At 45.2% G+C, this 19,531-nt stretch overlaps 1 protein-coding gene across 1 annotated transcript; it reads right to left on the bottom strand.

Moving 5' to 3' along the window:
- Window positions 1-459: 459 nt before the first annotated feature.
- si:ch211-225b11.4 (tRNA (32-2'-O)-methyltransferase regulator THADA) lies at window positions 460-19,365 on the bottom strand. Its single transcript, XM_061039208.1, has 31 exons — window positions 19,170-19,365; window positions 18,905-19,088; window positions 18,733-18,819; window positions 18,627-18,654; window positions 17,598-17,746; window positions 17,152-17,274; window positions 16,958-17,078; window positions 15,275-15,420; window positions 15,111-15,195; window positions 13,769-13,905; window positions 13,479-13,676; window positions 11,892-12,606; window positions 10,888-11,040; window positions 10,327-10,436; window positions 10,069-10,229; window positions 9,118-9,287; window positions 8,867-9,031; window positions 8,564-8,712; window positions 7,560-7,697; window positions 7,374-7,478; window positions 7,083-7,283; window positions 6,846-6,996; window positions 6,507-6,759; window positions 5,788-6,024; window positions 5,507-5,711; window positions 4,886-5,077; window positions 3,391-3,653; window positions 3,147-3,296; window positions 2,812-3,078; window positions 2,515-2,717; window positions 460-2,037 (listed from the first exon to the last, which is right to left on the bottom strand). Exons 1-31 carry the CDS (start codon window positions 19,289-19,291, stop codon window positions 1,790-1,792), a joined length of 5,616 nt encoding a protein of 1,871 aa, XP_060895191.1. The 5' UTR covers window positions 19,292-19,365; the 3' UTR covers window positions 460-1,789.
- Window positions 19,366-19,531: the final 166 nt, after the last annotated feature.

The raw sequence follows: 19,531 nt of genomic DNA, 5'->3' as shown, positions 1-19,531 counted from the left end.
CAGGTCAGTGTTTGTTCAATACTGAGAGCCGCCCGTCTCAAACAAAAGCAGAGAGCTCTGCGATGATGTAAGACTGCTGTAGTGTGCGCTCGGTTGCGGGGGGCAACAATCGGCTCCCCATCAGACATCATCTTCAGCCCACATGTGGTTGGAAAATGGACACTTAGGAGGTTAGACTGCCTCTAATGGAGCACTAAAACATACACCATATTCCCCTGCTGGACAGCATCTCCTGACACTGTTAGGATTACATCACTGCATCAGTCTGAGCCGAGCCGCCGCTGCTGCAAACAAACAACTGAGCAGAGAGTTAGAGCAAGGACTTCACTTTTAGGGATGGTGATGTGTCCTTGGGCAAGACACCTAACCCCAAGTTGCTCCTGCTGCTTCGTTGGCAGCGTGTATGAATGTGATGAGTTACTTCTGATGGTCACTTTACTCAGCAGCCTCTGCCATCAGTGTGTGCATGAGTAGGTGTGCCCTGTGGTGTGAAAGCACTTTGAGTCCCCATTTCCTCAAAAGTAGGGAGGTTGTGTTAAAAAAAATATATATAACATCCTTTTGTTTAATTAATGAACAAAGACAACATTTTAAATACTGAAGCAGAGTCATTTCATACTCGCCCATTTTTTATTTTTTCCTGAGGTCTGAAAAGTCAAAATGTTAAAATTCTGTTTGGAAATAATGGCACGCTGTGTCCTCTGGGCTAAAGAGGAGAGGGACCATCCAGCTTCTGTTTAGTGCACAGATCTTAAGCCAGCCTCTGTGATGATACAGGGTTGCTTGGTGCACATGGGTAACCTGCAAATTTTTGAAGGAACCATTACACAGGTTTTGGAGCATCAAGACAATTCTAGTCGTATCACAACATGGCTCCATAGTAAAAAAAAGTCCGGGTGAAAAACTGGCCTTCCTGCAGTCCTTACTGGTCATCTACTGTACTGGAAATGAACAGCTGAATTCTTACATTAAAGGTCTCATATTGTGTAAAATATTAAGAGAAAAGTCCATCCTCTCCGTCTTCTGCCTGCTCCACTTTTCAGAAAATGTGTGCTCAAACAGGCCTTTTGGAGATTTTCCCCTCATGACATCACAAAGGGCAGTAGCCCCTCCCCCAGGTGGGTGACACTCCCACAGCTAGGTGTTTGTTCTGCCCTCTGAGTCTGCCTTCTCACCGTAAACAATAGGACATGGAGCGAGAAAGCACCGAGTACACCCAAGCCCTTCCAGAGAGGGGGCGTGGTCAGACTAGCTCATTTACATATTTAAAGGTACAGACACAGAAACAGCCTGTTCTGAGCAGGGCTGAAATAGAGGGGTTTATAGACATGATCAAATACAGGATCAGAGTGGATTTAGAACAAGAAACTTCACACACATGTTTTGAGGAGCTCTGAGAGTTATTTAAAGTTGTTAAAAAAGGAGATGAATATGTGACCTTTAAGCAAGAATGGTAAAACATTCAACTTTCAACATGACAGAAACTGGTCTCCTCAGAGTGTTATTTCAACTCTTGTACAAAAACATTGTAAAAAAAGAACAGGCACCTGGAGCTGATGAGACACTCCTGATGTGCTGCACTATGCACTCCTTCACTAAAGTAATATGATAACAAACACATCTGACTGCAGCCTCTCTGCTCAGCCAGCCTGCAAAGTGCTGCTGTGCTGCAGCATCAGCAGGTTGGATACCAGCTGAAGAATAAGGCTGCACTTGAAGATGTCATAAGTATTTCTTGTCATATCCACAGGTCACTTCACCCGGCAGTGCACTGCACGGTAACAAGATGTCACAGTGGAAGCTCTCCAGACACAGCAGCTGTTAATGTGGCGGGAAAGCGGACACCGTTCTGACTGAGGAGGCTGCAAACGTCCTGCACGCTCCTGTGCAGGGATGAAGGCTCACAGAGGTGGCGTACATCGTCCGATGTTCTCAACAGCTGGAGGAGAAAGGCGGCTCTGGTGAGGAGGCCACACAGGGCGATGTGGAAGCGGGGATCCCTGAGGCGGGCCAGCCACGCCGGGGTCAAAGTCTCGGCTGGACAGAGAACAGAGAATGGCACTGTGATGCTGTTTTCATACAAACACAAAACTCCTGAACATTTCTAAAACCTTTTTTTAACCCCAACTTTATCCAGAACTACTCCTACTAGCCCCCTGTGACGTTGAGGTGAGCTGATGTGTGAACGCTGCAGGAAATATTCAGGAAAATTCCCCGTTATATTTTTGGGACTAGTGAAGCTGCTTCATACTCTTTTCTGCTTGCAAATGTGATCTTTTCCACTCATTTGTTGACACTCTAAGTACATCTGAATAAACTATCATTATAGCCTTGCTTCATCTAACATTTCTGCTTCATCATTCTTACGGCATGTCCTGAAAACTTCTCCGCTTTGAGGTGCGTATGTGAGCAGGTAGGTGAGGCAGATTTCAGCGGGCAGTCTTAACAGCTTAACACAGACGGTCTGTACGTCAGATATTATTCTTGATCATTAGTGACAGGTTGATGTGGTACCTGGCTGCAGCTCTCTGCACACTCTGAGTCCGTCTAGCACCTGTGCAGCATTATCATCCGCCCATGATCTCTGACTCTGCGCCAGGGCGGAGGATTTGGAGTATTTTCCCGCCATCTGCAGCAGGTGAGGCAGCACATGTGCGGACATGACGGAGGGCTCTGCGAACACATTGGCCTCGTCCTGCTCGTACAGGCTGGAACATCTGGATGAGGCAGAAACGATAACAGTGAGGCACAAATCAGTCGAGGCTTCTCTGCTGGTACGAGTGTATCGTTCCCCCGTAGGAGGTCACATACGTGGTCTCTGAGGCCTCCTTCAGCACAGATCTGAGGTCAGGCTGGGGCAGGTGACACAGCAGCACATCCAGCGTGCCGGGGGTGTCCCAGAATTCCTCCAGCAGCAGGTCCAGCAGGAGCGGCAGAGCCTGGTTCACCTGCATGACGTAGACGCTGCTCTGGGGTTCCCCTCGTCTCACATGGTGCAGCGTGGAGGTGAAACAGGCCGCTTTCATCCTCACCTGCTGGCTCTGGTCCTGCAGCAGGTACAGGCCTGTGTTGACCAACCTGAAGCAGAAAGACTTTTTATTCATGCTCATCCGTCGATTTAACTGGATTTGACTTCCCCTCTGTACCTGATCATGACGACAGGCGGGGTGCCGTCTTCTCTCCCTGCTGCCGCACACAGAGCTTCGGCACACGCTAACCTGAGCACCTCGGGGGCGTCGGGGCACCGCTGGGTTTCCAGGATGCTGCACCAGCGCCGGAGCACGGCTGTCTTTCGACTTACGAGCATAAAGAGGAAGAAGACAGAAGTCAGAGCTGCGGTGGAGAGAGGTGACCAGAGGTCGTTCAAAAGACGATAAAACGGGTCAAAACCTGAAGTGCGGCAGCCGGGAGAGCAGCAGACTCGCAGCACTCAGAGCCTGAGACAGAAGCTCCGGACCTCCACGCTGCTCCTCCAAGTCGCCCAGCAACAAGTCCACACACTCAGGAAGGACGGGATCCTCCAGCGGGGCGGACTGAGGACGACGATGATGAGAGGAAGTGGAATCCCCTTTAACCATCACAGTCACCAGGGCTGCGAGGAAGGTCCTGCGGTACTCCACATTTTGGCTCAGCAGCGCCCCCCTCAGGTTTGACTAGAATAAAGGGACATTTACAAAAACTCATGAGTGTAGAGAGCTGAGTAGGGCTGTCATGATACCACATTTTTAAACTTGGATACTAAAAAGAAATCGAACAAAACAACAAGAAAAACAGAAGTCCTAAGCGAGCAGCACAGGGCAAGTCCTTGTTTCAATTATCTAAAGCTGCATGAAAACTCCTGCACACACAAAATTGCACAAACACATTGGCAACGTGTGCAGGTGTTTGCATGAGCAAGGCAAGTTCATTTATTTAGCACATTTCATAAGTCGATTTTAATAAGGCGATTCAAAGTGCTTCAGACCCAACATCAAAAACATCCTGACAAAGAGAAAAAGACAGATTTAAAAATCATTAAAACAAATAACAAATCGGAGAGGAGATTCAATGTGACAAATAAATAAAGAAATAAAAAAGATCCCTGAAGAAATACAGAAATATTTCATTAAGGGAAAATAAGACATTAAAATACAAAAGAAACACACCATATTGTGTTGTGTCTGTCAATAATAGTGAACGATTCCTGGAAGTAATCAGCTCTGCGCTCCATAAAGTTAACGGTGGATTTTGTTTTAACAATCCACCCTTTGTCTTCCTGAGGATTCAGGTTCACAGTTTGTACAGTCTGTGTCGAGTCACAGCTCACAGGCTGGCTCACCAAGCAGCAAAAAGAAACATCCTGCATCAAACAGCATTAAAGTCTGTCTTTGGTTTTATTTTATTTACGACTGTAGGAAATCTTTTTTTTTCTATTTGAAAATGTATCTTCGGCCAGACGCTGATTTCCTGATGAAACCTCATAACATGTTTCTAGCACTGAGTGTTAATCCATGTAGACTGGGTTCAAGCTAAATGACTGGATCAGGTTGAAGATGTGCAGGTAAATAAATGACTCCATGAACAGTAGTCTCCAGATAAGCAGCGTCACATATCATTAAGACAGATTCTAAAGAAATCAAGTAAAGTGCTTTGAGCTTATCTAAATCACCTCCATGAACAGCAGATAATAAAAGGACAGATTATCTAGAACATGATACCTTATAAACACTGTCTTTGTGATGTCAGAGGGAGTTAAAAGATCTCCAACCAGATCGCAGCCTGAGGTTGGATTTAGTTTGAGTCCCTCACGTTGAGCTGGACGTTTTTCAGAAAGCCGTCAGGCCGGTTTTTTTGAAAAGTTGTTTTTCCTCTCTCTGAAAGTCTGGGGAGCGGGGTCATGTCTCACCTGTAACACCCTCTGGATCACCTCATTCAAGCTGGATTCCTGCAAGCCCCGCCCATCCACCACCACCGACGCGGCCAATGAGAGCCGCAGATCGAGGCTCAGGGCGCTGAAGCTGCCCCAGATTTGACACGCCCACTTCACATCTGTGCACAGGAAGTGGATGGCTTGTTGATGGAAAGATGACAACCCAACCTGTTAAAAAGGACACAAACAAAGAATGAGAAGTTTCTCAAACATCCTCCTGAACGAGAAACGAAGAACGACGGGGTCCTGCATGGAGGTATATTTTTGCTGCTGTTTTTATCCTGACCTTTTTTTTTATACATTTTTTATATTTTACATTTCACCTGTTACCTTTTCTCTTATTGTTATTAAATGATTTTAGCTCCTTTCACACATGCACTCCTAAATATTTCTAGAAAGATGTCGGGACAGGCTACCTCTAAAGTTTCTCTTTCACACATGACCCTCACAGCCCGAGATGTCAGACGGGGAGGAGAGTTCTCAGGAGGCAGGAAATGAAGTGAAAAAGGACGATCACAGTGTCATTTTTAATGACATGTCCAAGATGGCGGGCGGAGCAACAGAGTCAGTGCTACGTGTAACTGGAGAGTCACACACCTGAAGCTGCTGCTGAGGTTTCTGGAGGTCGTGCATTAGAGATTCGCTGAGATTTGACAGGAAGGTCTCGCAGCAGTATTCTCTCAGCGACTCTGCCACGCCGAGGTAAGCCGCTCTCACTAGGGGGCACCGCTGAGCGTCGGTGGCCAGCCACAGCGAGGCCTCCACCCTGCTCAGCACCTCCCGCAGGTCAGCTGAGGGGACACTGGGAACAGAGTGAAAACACAGACGTGACAGCAGTCTGATGAAAACTGAATAAAAGCTGAAGTTTAAAGTCTCACCTGCGTGCGCACAGAGCTCTGTCTAACACCGCTCGGACCTGCAGCAGCTGTCCGTGGAGACGGTTGTGACGGCGGCGCTCCTGCAGACCGGGCAGCTGAGCGGTGAGTTCGAGGAGGATGCTCGTGTACTCTGAGGGGGGAGTCATGGCAACCAGCGCCTTGGAGGCCATCACTCTCACACTGTGAATGGGGCTGGCAGAAAGCTGGAGTAAAGGAGGCAGGAAGTCTGACAGAGATCTGGCATGAGAGAAAAAAAACCAAAAAAAACCAGAAATGATGTTCACTAAGTTCAGTAGAGTTCATTTACATCCTGTTTGTACAGATATAGCATCAAATACCACATGATTCAGCAGGATGCACGCAGAGTCACAGATACGGCTCTTTCTCTACCGGCTAAATATTAAACTTCTACAGGCAGCATGAGACGTGAAATGAGGAGAAACAATAAGCTCTGCCAAAAGGTGATAAAATCCACCTGCAGCACCTCAGAGGCCGACGCCATGATCCCTGAATTTAGAACTTGATATGATTCTAGTAAGAATCTTAAGGATATCGATACTTAGTCCAAAGTAGAAGTCCCATTTTCTTATTTGAAATGTTCACCAGCAAAGGAGAGTAAAGTATTATTCTGATTATACACAGATGATAAACCTGGTGTGTATATTAATAACGATTGTTCAGACAGTCTATGATGAGTCAATTTAAATGGAAGTCATTACTCGGTCGAGTCGTGGACACCGGGCTGGAGTTGGGCTAACAAGGTGAGGACCGGGAAGAGCGAGGGTTGGAGGTGAAGCCTGGCCTCGTTGGAGGGACCCTGCAGGTCTTTGGCCGCCCCCTTCAGCTCGCCCAGGAGGAAAGGCTGGAGTGACGGGTAGTGGAGGAAGAAGGCGAGTGGAGACATGCCGTTCTGAGCAGGGGCCCCCTCCTCACTGCTGGGACGCTGGCCGAGCATCCGGGAGCACAGAGAACCTGAAAACAGATTTTTTTTTTTTGATGACTGAGGGGAAAGAGCAGCTGAGTAAAGCTTTAAGTAATGTGTCTGTCTGTGTTCTTACTGTACAGCTGCAGAGCTGCGTTCCTCATGGCCCAGCACGGAGAGCTGAGCAGAGTGAGCGACAGGACGGCCACTGACGGAGCAAACTGAAGGACAGCCGCTCCCAGACCTGAACCCCGCACCAGGGCCTGCAGAGTGTGAACCGCACACACCTGCAGCGGGAAAGGACAATCATGTCAGCACATTATAGTCTTCACGGTTATGAAGAACAATAAATCTTTTTGCTGTCGCTGCAAACCTGCGGCAGGTCCACAGTTTGGTCCCAGTTCTCTGGCACTGTGGTTTTTGCTGTCTCCAGTAAGGCGTGCACACTGTGGGCTAACAGGGGTCGTGATTTACTGGCCTCCTCCGCTGATAAAACACACAGGATGAGCATGGGCAGCCCTGCAGCCCGCCGAGTCACAGAGGTCGAACGAGGGGACTGCACAACCTGCAATCCCTGAAAAGAGACAGAAGAAGAAGAAGAGAAGAAATCTGTGAGACAGTCCGGCTGCTGTTTTATTAAAAATATATAAAAGTCAACACTCACTTGTTTCAACATGTGAGCTGGGATATCCCTCAGCTCTGCATCGCTGCTGCTCAACAGAGAGGCACAGAACCTGGTGAAGCCCACACAGCACCCCTCTACCGCCCCCTGGTGACAGGAAACATTTTACAGGAAAAGAACTTCAGATTTGAGATTTGAATGTCTCTTAAAAAAACATACATCACTTACCCAGTGTCTGCATTTAAGAAGAATATTCTTGAACACTTTTGACGCTCTCATTAGATCTTCTTTTGTCAGAGGACACTGGCCGGGTTTGGATTCGGTCCGAATTTTCTCCACCAGAGATCCTAAGAAGATTCCCATCTCCTGAAAGGGAAACGTGAAACCAAAGTACACGAGTCACGTTAACTCATTTTTATATACATCACATGTAAAGACAGTCGAGGTTGAGCGAAGTGCTTCACAGAGTAATAAAGGTACTGCAAGAAAACAACAATACACGATCCATCACAAGGTCACAGGTAAGCTGCTCCACAAAGTCCAGGGTAGTGTTGGAGTACTCAAAGTCTCGAGACCACTTTTTGAAGGTCTAGTCTCGGTCTCAGACTGGAAGAACGGATTTTAAAATCAAGGCAGGTCAACACCACCACTGATAGGCCAATTTTCTTGTCTTGACCACAACACTAGTCCAGGGCAGCTACAGCAAAGACTCGAGTCGATCGCTGTTTCTTTTTTTTTTTTTTAGAGGTACATCCAGGAGCAGCTGGTTTGTTGACCTCGGTGCTCTAGCTGGAGTATGAACATGGAGAAGTTCAAGCGAGGTCAGGTGGTGGCAAACTAATCAGAGTTTTAAAAGTCAACAACAACATTTTTAAATCGATAGGAAACCAGTGGAGCGAGAGCGAACACATCCCTCTGTGTCCTTCCTGTCAGGAGGCGAGCAGCCGCGTTTTGTACCAGCTGCAGGCGATGAAGGAATGACTGGTTCAGACCCGCGTACAAAGAATTCAAATAATCAAGTCCAGATGTTCTAAATGCATGGATCACCCCCTTTGAAGGCGGGGGAATGGGGAGGGGGGACAATCATGCTTCAACACAGGACAGGGCAACTAGGTCTAGTATTTGTGCGCCCTAAATCTTAAGGAGGGAGACAAGCTTCAAAAGCAGCTGATGTGTCAAGTTCAATCACCATCTTCTTATACATTGAGATTATATGTGTGGTTCTGTCGTACCTTGAGTGAGACCCAGCAGCAGGTGAGAAGGAGGCTGTGCTCTTCAGTCAGCAGGACCATCTCCTCTCCGTCCGCTTGGCCTCCTCCAGACGCCTGCGCTATCAGAGAGCTGATGGCGTTCCCCATATCGCAAAAAGAAGGCGGAGCATCTAAGACAGAAAAGAACCACCAATCACTGAGCAGCGTCATGAATAAATCTGTCATGTTGTTGAGTAAATGTCTGCCCGGGTTGATTTTCATAACACCGTAAAAAACCTCATAACAGGAGCTTTCTACTGTTGTTTCTACTGGTTGCTAGGTTACCTGTTTCAGTAGCACAAGCGTCCAGGTCTCCGTACAGAACGCCCAGCAGCAGCAGAGAGATTCTCTCCATCACGCTCAGCACCTTAAAGATCAGATCGTGGCCGACTGTTTCAAAAACACCGCCGGTCGCTTCAAGCAAACACCTCTGGAGGGCGCTCAGGACACCTGGAACATCATCAATGACAGGATTTAAAAAAAGAGATGAACAACTTTTATTGTAGGCGTAAATGTTTAACATCTCAAGTGGTCACCATGTATGGGCTTGGTTTTGGCAGCGAGCATCATGTCAGCTTTGGCTGTCAGATAATGTTCCTCCAGCTCCGTCACCAGGGACTGGATCATGCAGGAGGCCTCGGGGTTACGCCCCCTGCTGACGGATGTGTCTCTGTGCAGCCTGGAGTCCTCTGGGTGCTCCTGTGATCTACACAAAATGATATCTGTTCATCCATAATTCTGAACGAGGGTCTGTAGGGAGTAAGGTTGTCATACCACTTAAATTAAAACAACACAATCTCTGTTGTTATAATGATCTGAAGTATCTAAAAGTAACTACCACAGATCTTCAGACATCTTTGAACCCAAAACTGACACATGCTAAAGAGGTGAGAGAGCTTTGAGAAGGTGACAGCAGACTCTAAATCACACAAACACATTTGGTACCGTGAGACAAAGTTTTCTTGCAACTTTTAGTGGTTAAAAACAAGAACTTTTTCAATACTGCGTGCCCTGTAGGAGCCATAAATAGACGTTACCTGTACCTGTACCTGTTTCATGGTTTGTTTAGTGTTTTATTCATTGTGCACGGTCCTTGTTATTATTATTGGTCACCTGCTCACATGGTGTTTGTTTGGAAGGAGAGAGAGGGTGAAACCACACTACACCACACTGCGGTCACACTCTGCTTTTACAATCCCATACCTGGTGTCAGTTGTCATTTTTCTTGTTTGTGGAAGAAGAAAAGTTTAAAGTATAACTTGGATTATGTTGACAGCGCGTCACAGTGTTTGTTTTCTCCGTTGTTTAGTCTCTTGTTGTGTTCTTACAGCCACACAGGGCCGACAGCTGCAATAGTGTCAGGGACGTGTTTTTTTCTGTCTGTGTGGTTTTGAAATATGTATCGATATCACTTGAATTTTACTGGTATCGTCTCGAAGTTTAAAACTCTCTGGTGTCGTGGACACTGTTGTGTGGAGTCGGCTCACTTGTGAAGAAGAACCTTCATCATCAGCGCTCCCGTCTGAGCCTCCTGCACCCGAGGGCTGCACAGCAGCTGATTGGTTCTCGTGAGCAGCGCTGCGGCGATGTCGCGTGGGAAACTGCGAGGGAAGAATCTCAACAATAATCCAGCTGAGAGCTCCCGAATCTGTGAGAAGAAAAGATTCTCCCGTTACCACTCTGTGAAAAATGTTCGATTTAGTAACCACATGAAAGAAACACGAGAGGAGTCGAGGCAGCTCTACCTCGTTGGTTGAATCCTCTAAACAGCCGATAAGGACCAGCTGTTTGGTCCTGCAGCTGAAATCCCACAATCCTCTCTGTCTCGCACAGCTTATGAGAGACCCCATGTTGGCTGTGAAAATGATTTTAAGAGGTTCATTATCGTTCAAAGAAAAATTAAAAGAGAAAAAATTCAGTCCTAAGCAACTGAAATTTGGGGGATGTCTTGTTTTCAGTTTACAAAAATTGCACAAAGACTGAAATACTGAAAAGTTCCCAATGTTTCTGCAGAAAACTACAACTGTTTAAAGGTCACATATCATGCAAAATCCACTTCACCATGTTCCTCTAACTCTAATATGTGTCTCTAGTCCGTCTACAAACCCCCCAATGATGAAAAAAGTCCATCCTCTCCGTCTTCTGCCTGCTCCACTTTTCAGAAAATGTGTGCTCAAACAGGCCGTTTGGAGATGTTCCCTTCATGACATCACAAAGGGCAGTAGCCCCTCCCCCCAGGTGGGTGATCTTCCGGAGCTGTAAACCATTAGCCTTTATCTATCTAAGAGCTGTGTGTCCAGTCTGACCTGGAGGTTGTCCCTTCTTCTTGTCGGGGCTCCAGCTGTCTGTGCAGGTCTCCAGCACGGCCGACAGCACGAGTAACGCAGTCTTCTTCCTCTGGTAGCTGAGTCCTGGTGCCAGGTTGGAGTACGGAAGCTGACCCAACCACTCCACAATCTCTGCAGGACAAAGAGACGGCTTTTTAATGAGCAGGAAATAGAAAGAAGATGATTAAGACAACCTTCAAAAAGACTGAACTTTCAATAAAAACACCACTACCTCAGAAACACAGTTCATTTATTTTTAGTGATTATTATTAATGTTTATTATTTGAGTATATTTTTTTCACTAATTAGTTGCTTGTTTTTCAAAGTGTTAAGAGTGTTTAAGTTAGAAATAATCACGTTATCCAGAAATTGTAAAATCACTGAGTAATCATGTTTAATAAGTGTGATCTCAGTATCTATCAAATTAATCCTGATCATCATAATCGAGCAGCCATAGTTCAAAGTGAACTCATCACTCTGCCCGCTCACTGGGCTGAATGTCTCAGACTTTTCCTAAAGTTCATAATGAGCATAATGCGAGCAGGAAAATGCCTGCATGGGATTTAAACATGCACCACACTTTTCAGGAGTGCAGTGAATGTGTGAAAGTATTTTCCATTAAATTAAGGATATTACCGGTAAGTCTATTTCTTTTGTTTTTTAAGGTTTATTTTTGGGGTTTTATTTTAGAGATAAGAGAGATTTAGAGATAGAGAAAACTGGGGAGAGAGCGTGGGGAAAGACATGCGGGTAAGGAGCCACAGGTTGAGCGGGGGGGCGTGCTCACTAAGTTACAAGCACCCCAAGTGTCTATATCCTTTGAAATCATTAGTCACTTTATCACTGTAAATAAAATAACTCAATGATCTGCAACCAACAGGTTGGTATAGGTATCTATCTATATCTACATCTATATCTCTCTCTATATATCTATATCTATCCATCACATTGTAGGACTAGAATGATAAAGTGGGGTATCTCACCGATCCCCTGCTGCAGTATGTCATCTGTTCTCTCGGTGTAGTTTTCGTCTCCTTTCTTTTTCTTCTTCTGTCCTCTGACGCGAGCCAAGCAGCCGTCTCTGATACGAACCAGAAACTTCTTAATCCCGGCCTGAAAGTGTTGGCGAAAAGGCGAGGACTCACAGTTCAGATTGTGAGGGATGAACCTCCTCATCATTTCCATCTCCTCTGCGCTCGGAGCGTCTCTAGTCTTCGGGCTGCAGCAGACAAGGTTCAGAGCGGCGAGGCGGACTTTGTCATCCGCGGAGCCGAGAGCCAGCTGGAGGGTCTGGAGGGTCGAGCTCCCCTGCAGAGCCCAGGGAGAGCCTCCTGTCACGCCTCGATACGAGCTGAGGACGCAGGACCAGGCGTGGAGGTGACCGGGAGAGAACGGGTCCAGAGAGGCCAGGAGAGGATCCACGGCGGAGGGGAAGACCTGAAAGGTGCAGGGTAACAGGTGTGTCGCGCCGTTGTTCTGGAGAAGAGTCACATCAGACGTCAGAGCCTCGTGGAGGACGGACCGCCAACGCCCTGCCCACCGATCGGCCAGATCCAGCTCGGTGTGTGAGCCGTCATGTAGCTCTCGCCTCTGCTGCTGGATCAGACACCTGTACAGATCTGATCCACACGGGGACAGGTGATTGGTCGACAGGCACTTCAGGAGATGATTGGGTATTTCTGCACAATGATCCAGCACCTGATGATAAAAAGAAACATGAAGCAATGTCAACAAAAAAAAAACCTCCACCAGGGTCAGAATCCTGAAATGAGTTCTTCAAAATGTGATGAAACGACAAACCAGAAGTTAAAAGACATTTTAACAACTGGGAGCTTAACTACAAGTTTTTACAGAAACCCTGAGAGGATATGCATAGTGCTGTAGACCACCAAGACCACACTAACCAGAGACCGAGACATACCCGGGACCAGAGTGCTCCGAGACCAAGACATTTAGGGATCCAGACCGAGTCAAGACCAAGACAAAGACCAAGACATTTAGGGATCCAGACCGAGTCAAGACCAAGACAAAGACCAAGACATTTAGGGATCCAGACCGAGTCAAGACCAAGACAAAGACCAAGACATTTAGGGATCCAGACCGAGTCAAGACCAAGACAAAGACCAAGACATTTAGGGATCCAGACCGAGTCAAGACAAATGAAAAACCCTGATTTGTGTATTTTGACTAATGTATGGCTCAGGTTACCTTTTTTCTTTTCTTTCCTTTTTTTATTCCCTTCTTTTCTTTTGTCTCGTTTTACTCTGAAAATGTCAATAAAAAGAAAAAGACAGAGTCAAGACCAAGACCAAGACCAAGACATTTAGGGATCCAGACAGAGTCAAGACCAAGAGGGGCGGCGTTTCCTTCTAATCACAGTTATGACGTGGAAAAACAATAGAAAAAATAGCCTGTCAGTGGGGGTCCTTACTGGTCTTTATTCAAAATCCGGAGTCCACCCAAGTCTGAGACCGAGACTAGACCTTCAAAATGTGGTCTCGAGACTACAACACTATATGCATCCATCACACCTTATTTCTCTCTCTCTCCTGAGTTGTCAGGACCCTCACCATGTCGGTCCCCAGATACGGCAGCAGTGCACACAGGCGGTGATATTTGGCTTTGGCTTCCCACGGCAGTTTGACAATCCGCTGAAAAAGAGTCACATACAGATTCTTCTCTGTGTCACAGAAGTGCTCACAGTCCAGCTCATACAGGTCGAGCAGGAGAGGGAAGGCACTGCGCACAGATTCTGCCACACCGTCCACCTGTCAGTGCACAGCACAGTGAATCAATGTAACTTTAAAGTATTTTTCATTTTTTTAACTGCGTTAATATAACGTTGTTATTTTTGACTCACTGGGCTTTCTGCGTTGGTCCAGATAATGTGAAGGAGCTCCTGCTGCAGGCTGCTGTCGTCGGGCAGAAGAGGAACACCCGTCTTCTTCCAGATATCAGCCAAACACTCTTTAACCTTCTTCAACCAAAGTGTCAAAACTGAAACAACATGACAACATGATGGACTGTTCAAAACTGGGAAGCAGTGCAAACATCTTAAGACTACAGTGGAATAAGATGATAATGGAAAAATGTTACAATTCACTTAGCAGACGATTTTATCCAAAGCGACAAACATAAGAGAGTAAGAACAACACAAGCAAGGATCTAGAAAAAAGGGAACAACATCAGGAAGTGCAAACAAACAGCTTTAAGTCCGATCGGACACAAAGGCGCCGACAGGAAGTGACCAGATGCTATCATCATAATCACCATTGTTATCATCAATATCATTAAAGGCTTTATATGTGATTTTTTGATCCAGCAGATGTCGCCCTTGAGCACCAGCATGAAACCAAAACAACTCGCGCTGCATTGTTGTGTTAGCATGCTAATGCTAGCGATCTTTATTATGCTCGTATCTTCACACTGCATGTAAATTTACCTGAAATGAGCGTGATCTAGAAACACAGTTAAGCAGTGAGTACAGTATGTTATTCTTCTTTTCTCTAGTCCCTCAATTAAACAACTTTTATACACGAGGGGAGGAGTCAGCCGGCCGTCCGGGCGATGTAAACAAAGTGAAGATAGGACTCTGAAAACTCTGAAAACATCACAGACAGTGGGACTCGGGTGTTACACCCATTGTAGACAGTCATGACTCACAGAGTTATTTTCAGAGGAGATACTTGATTTATATTATATTCAAGTGTGAAGAATCACATAGAAAGCCTTTAAGTGTGTGGGTGTACATACAGAACTGGGTCTTTAGCTTTTACTTAAATGTGCACCACCAGGGGGCGACAGAGGAGAAGAGTCTACCTAGAGACTTAGGGCCCTAGTTCAACAAAGAATGTTATTTTATCAGCCGGCCCCACAATTCATCCTCAGGACATGCAGGACAACCAGACTTAAGAACTCCTTTGTCCTGACTGCTATTAGTCTTATAAATAGTTGTCCCCTGTATTTTATTATCATGTCTTTCTGTTGTTTCTGGGATGGTTTGTGACCGGATCATTAAGACATCCTATTCCATATTTAGATCAGTTTAATCATTTATTTGAATCAGGGTCAGTGTACAAAAAAAAACACTAGTCTCAGAAGAGAAGAGATGCTTTGTACCAGATTTAGCTAACTAGCTCATTTCCATCTGTTGTCAGTCGATGTTGCATTTTAAGAACATAAATGATTCAATCATCACTCACCTTCAAAGGCGAAGTAGTGACAATCCAGCTTCTCCTCACACAGAGCGTAGACCAGAGGGAACAAACCTGTCAGCAGCAGACACGTCTGAAAACAGGAAGGAGATGAGAGACGGGCACAAGAAGAGAGGAGCATGTTTGTGATATGAGCTTTTGACTGGATTTACTTCAGCGTCGTCTTCGTTTGAGCTGAGCAAGACGTGAGGTCGACAGCAGGTCAGGAGGCCCCTGCAGACGACCAGCCTGTCCACCCCGTCCCTCCCTGCAGGGCCGCACTGAACCTGCAGCGAGCCGACAGTCAGCAGCCAGGACTCTGAGACACAGTGAGTGGAGAAGGTGATTTAGACGCCTTTATGGAACAAGGATATGACACGCTTTAATGTCCCGTTGGGGAAACTTGTCATGGACTCAAGTGCTGCAGCCTCCCTCCACAGAAGCATCAGTTAATAAAAAACAATAAAAACAAACAACAATCAACAAATAACAGAGAAGCACATACTGCAGTCACTATCTAATCTCCAATGTAACTTTTAGTCACCTGCAGAGGTCTTGATGCATAATCCAAAAATCAAACAAATGTCCAAAATGAAGTAACTTTTGGTGACGTTCCTGTTTTGTTCAGACGATGAAGCAGATAAACCGTGATGATAATATGAAGGGATGATTGATTGCCTAGTTCAGCCTTTCCCAAACTTAAAACTGTCGCGACCCACTTTGAAATACAAAATGACTCCGGGGCCCGTTAGAAAATAAAAGTTATGACTACAGCTAGAACTTTCAGTTTGGGTAAATAATTGGACATGACAACATGATATTATGGGAAGATAGACACAAAGGTTTACTAAACATTATGTCCATGAATAGTCATGACACGTCTTACTAATCACTTAAAGGGTTGACTCGTGGTGAATCATCATTATTGTGATATTTATTTTATTTTTATACTTGGTGGAGGTGCTTTTCGCGGCCCACCTGCAGTACCAACATGGCCCAGCAGGGGGCCGCGGCCCACACTTTGGGAAGCACTGGCCTTGATTATTGATGTTCATTTACGGTAAATGGTTAAAATGCTCAGGTCCACACCTATGTAAAGTGTCCATCAGTATTAAAAAATCACATTCACACACATTCATACTCCGCCGCCGAAGCAGCGGGAGCAACTTGGATGTTTTTTTGTACGCACGCAAGCGGTGTTTTAGGTCACTGAAAACGCAACTTTTGGAAATTCCATTTGACGACCTTGTCACGTTTGTTTACATGAGATTACATTTTGTTACATGTCCAACTTAAGTAAATAAATAAACATATAAACCAGAACACACACTATACACACACTGAATTGGCTCCTACACAAAAAAAAACACAAAAATACTGCAAGACCCGCATTAAACACAACATAAATAAGACAAAAAGATACAAAATAAAATAAAATAAAATAAAATAAAATAAAATGAAATGAAATAAATTTAAATTAAATTAAATTAAAACAAATTTCATCAACTAAGCAACTAACGAAACTAAAAGCACAAGCAGAAGGCTTTGTTAAAGGGCTTTGTTGCCCTTTTAAAAGCGTCAGCAGACTGTGGAGCCCTCAGCTGCTCGGGGAGAGCGTTCCACAGACTGGGAGCAGAGGAGCAGAGGAGCAACACCATGACTCTGATGAAAAACAAATATGGCCTCAAGAAACATTCATCATGATGTTTTGGGAGGGAAAAACAACAGAGATGGAAATAACTTACACAGGCTTCATTTGTTCCCATTTCACCCACACGAGCAGATTCCCTAAAGAACATTTTGAAATCAGCATTTGCTCATGCTCATGTCCCAGCAGGGTGGGAGAGCTTAACTACCTGAGTATGAGAGCTGTAGCAGACTCCAGGCTGCAGCTTCTCCTGCGCTGCTCTCTGGTGCCGTGTTGATCAGCATGGCCACAGCGGTGCCCGCCAGAAGACGAGTGTCTCTGTTGCAGCACTGCAAGACGGGACATGATGAGACTCAACAAAGGTAACAAACAGGGTCTGAAATAAATCAATCAATGAGATACCTGTCCGAGTACTATGTCCATCAGAGCCTGCAGGATCATCTGCACATCAGGACTAACACGGTTCTTGTCCCACACCAGAGGAGCCACTTCACGGGACAACAGCTGGAATATCTGCAAACACATCTGCAGAGACAGATCTCAGGTCAGTGAAAGAAGACCATCAAACAAGTCTATTTCTTTTAACTAGATTCTTACACCCTACTTGTTGTGTTTTGTGGCTCCCCCTGTCATGTTTGTTTTAAGAACTGCCCCTGAAATCCTCCTGATCTGCTCGTTCACACAGGCATGAGGAGGATTTCACGGGCAGTCCTACGTTCAGGGGTGCATATGTGAAATGTGGAATGTTTTCTCTGCACTGTTGCACAAGGAAAAACATTCCCAGTATGTCCAGTCTAATCTAATGAATGCAATAACCAGTCTCCTTTAGCGTACTGCTGTTCAGGTACCTTGACAGCGATGTAGCACAGCGGTCCATCTCTCAGCGATTCTTGTTGCAACGCAGCAGGGAATAACTGAGACACTTTACTCAGCAAGGACAGGAGGGACTCTCGCCAAACCTCACGGCCAACAGTGCTGTCCTCCAGGAACATACAGGCTAGGAAAGAGTTATTGTTTATAAAGGTTCATATGATAGGGATGTAACAAAAATCACCACCAATGGCTTCTAAAAAAAAACAATTCATAGTTTTCCTTATAAAAAGTGACAATAATATCTTACCAAAAAAAAAGACGCCTTTTGAAACTTTTGATTTAAAATAAGAGAGGGTCATATAACAACACGTATCACACCAGATGTGCAGCCTGTGTTCCTGGTGTTCTGTCCAGATGTGCTGCCTTGTCGGAAAAATCCTCCAATAGAGTAAAACAATAGCAGACACTTTCCGTATCCCGTCTCAAATGATGCAACCGGAACAAAATAACATTACATTAACTCCCTGCTCACTCTGTGTGCTTTGCCAGAGTGTGGGTGATCTATTACTGAAGACTTCAGGGGGAAGTGTATCTCAATGGACAACAAATCTCACATCAAATACAGAACAGAATCACTTTAAAACACCACGACTCATTGCATTTACTTTAAGGAAACTGGAAGCATGTTTTTGATACTCTATAATAAAACATTTATTTTAGAAAGTAAGGGTAGCATATATCAAATAATGCTCCTTGTGGTAGCACATCGCGATGGGTAGCACTATTCAATATAACACTGGCATTGATAAAAAGAGTATTGCAGTATATATATATATATTTTTGTCAAATAGATTCAAAAGTTCATGTGTATCCGCAAAAAAATGTGTTTTGATGTACAGAATGATCCTTAATGATCTTATCCTTTAAGCGCCACAGATCTTTTATTTGACTGATCATTCTAGTGTTTTTATTCCTTATTCAGTCTGTCTAATATAAGTGTCTCCTTTAGGTCTCATCCATACACAACTTATAATATCAAAACATCAACTTCAGCTGGTACCGACCTCTCTGCAGATCCTCCAAAGACAACATCTGGAAAGAGGACACATTATCTGTAGAGCCTTTGTGCAAAAATAAATCAGAAATCAAAGAGATGTAAGAGCTCTTTACCTGCTCAGCGTGGACTATTCTCTGTAAGCAGAGCTGCGTTTCAACTAAAACAACGCTGAGGTTCACCTTCGACAACTGCTGCAACATCTGTCAAACCAACATGAAGTTTTGAGAGAATGCTCTTTGTGTTTTTAAGTGTTGTGCAGAAAGCAGACATGCTGTGAGGCCTCACCTGGTCCACTTTACGACAGGCTGTGGAGATGTTGACCATCTGCAGCTGCAGGGAGAGCAGCAGTCTGACCAGAAGCAGGAGGTGGCTCTCCTCCTCTAACAGGTGAAGCTGCTCCTCTGAGATGTGTCTCAGCAGCTGCACAGCCTCCTCTAAACAGCGCTCCTTGCATCTTTTCACATTGTTCCTGTGCATACAACAGTCACCTTACATTATTATGAATACAGTGTGAGTGTTTACAGGACATGCTGAGGGTAAAGGCACCAACCTGGAGGCTTCAGACAGTTTATCAATGAACAGCCGGAGTGTTTGGGAGACATGTTCAGGTGTTTGATCATCAGTGATCACACAGCCCTGGAAACGAGTCACGAGCTCTTCAAACGACAACATGTTCAGGTAACTCCACTGAACACACTTCAGGTGTTGTCACATTCACCGGCAGCACGCTGGTCCACAGGACGTACTTCTTCTTCTGCTACTCTTAAACTAGTAGTTGTCGTTCAGTTTTTGTGATATGCTGCCATCTAGCGGCACATTTTCAAACGTTTTATTTTACATTTTTGATGTTTTCTTTATATTTTTATCGAAATGTATTTAATTTGAGAATCAGTATTAGTAGTATTTCATTTT

Source organism: Labrus mixtus, chromosome 5 (assembly GCF_963584025.1).
Source record: "Labrus mixtus chromosome 5, fLabMix1.1, whole genome shotgun sequence".
In the NCBI taxonomy this organism is placed as follows: Eukaryota; Metazoa; Chordata; class Actinopteri; order Labriformes; family Labridae; genus Labrus; species Labrus mixtus.
Note: the sequence above shows the minus strand (reverse complement) of the source record. Positions and strands in the feature narration are given on the sequence as shown.

What these genes read in the sequence shown, in the direction of transcription:
- si:ch211-225b11.4 (XM_061039208.1), bottom strand. Translation starts at nt 19,291, where the DNA reads ATGTTGTCGTTTGAAGAGCTCGTGACTCGTTTCCAGGGCTGTGTGATC. An exon ending in TTCTTAAATGCAGACACTGG is followed by an intron (nt 7,479 to 7,559) that starts GTAAGTGATGTA and finishes TCCTGTCACCAG; the next exon opens with GGGGCGGTAGAGGGGTGCTG. An exon ending in AGAGCTCTGTGCGCACGCAG is followed by an intron (nt 5,712 to 5,787) that starts GTGAGACTTTAA and finishes CTCTGTTCCCAG; the next exon opens with TGTCCCCTCAGCTGACCTGC.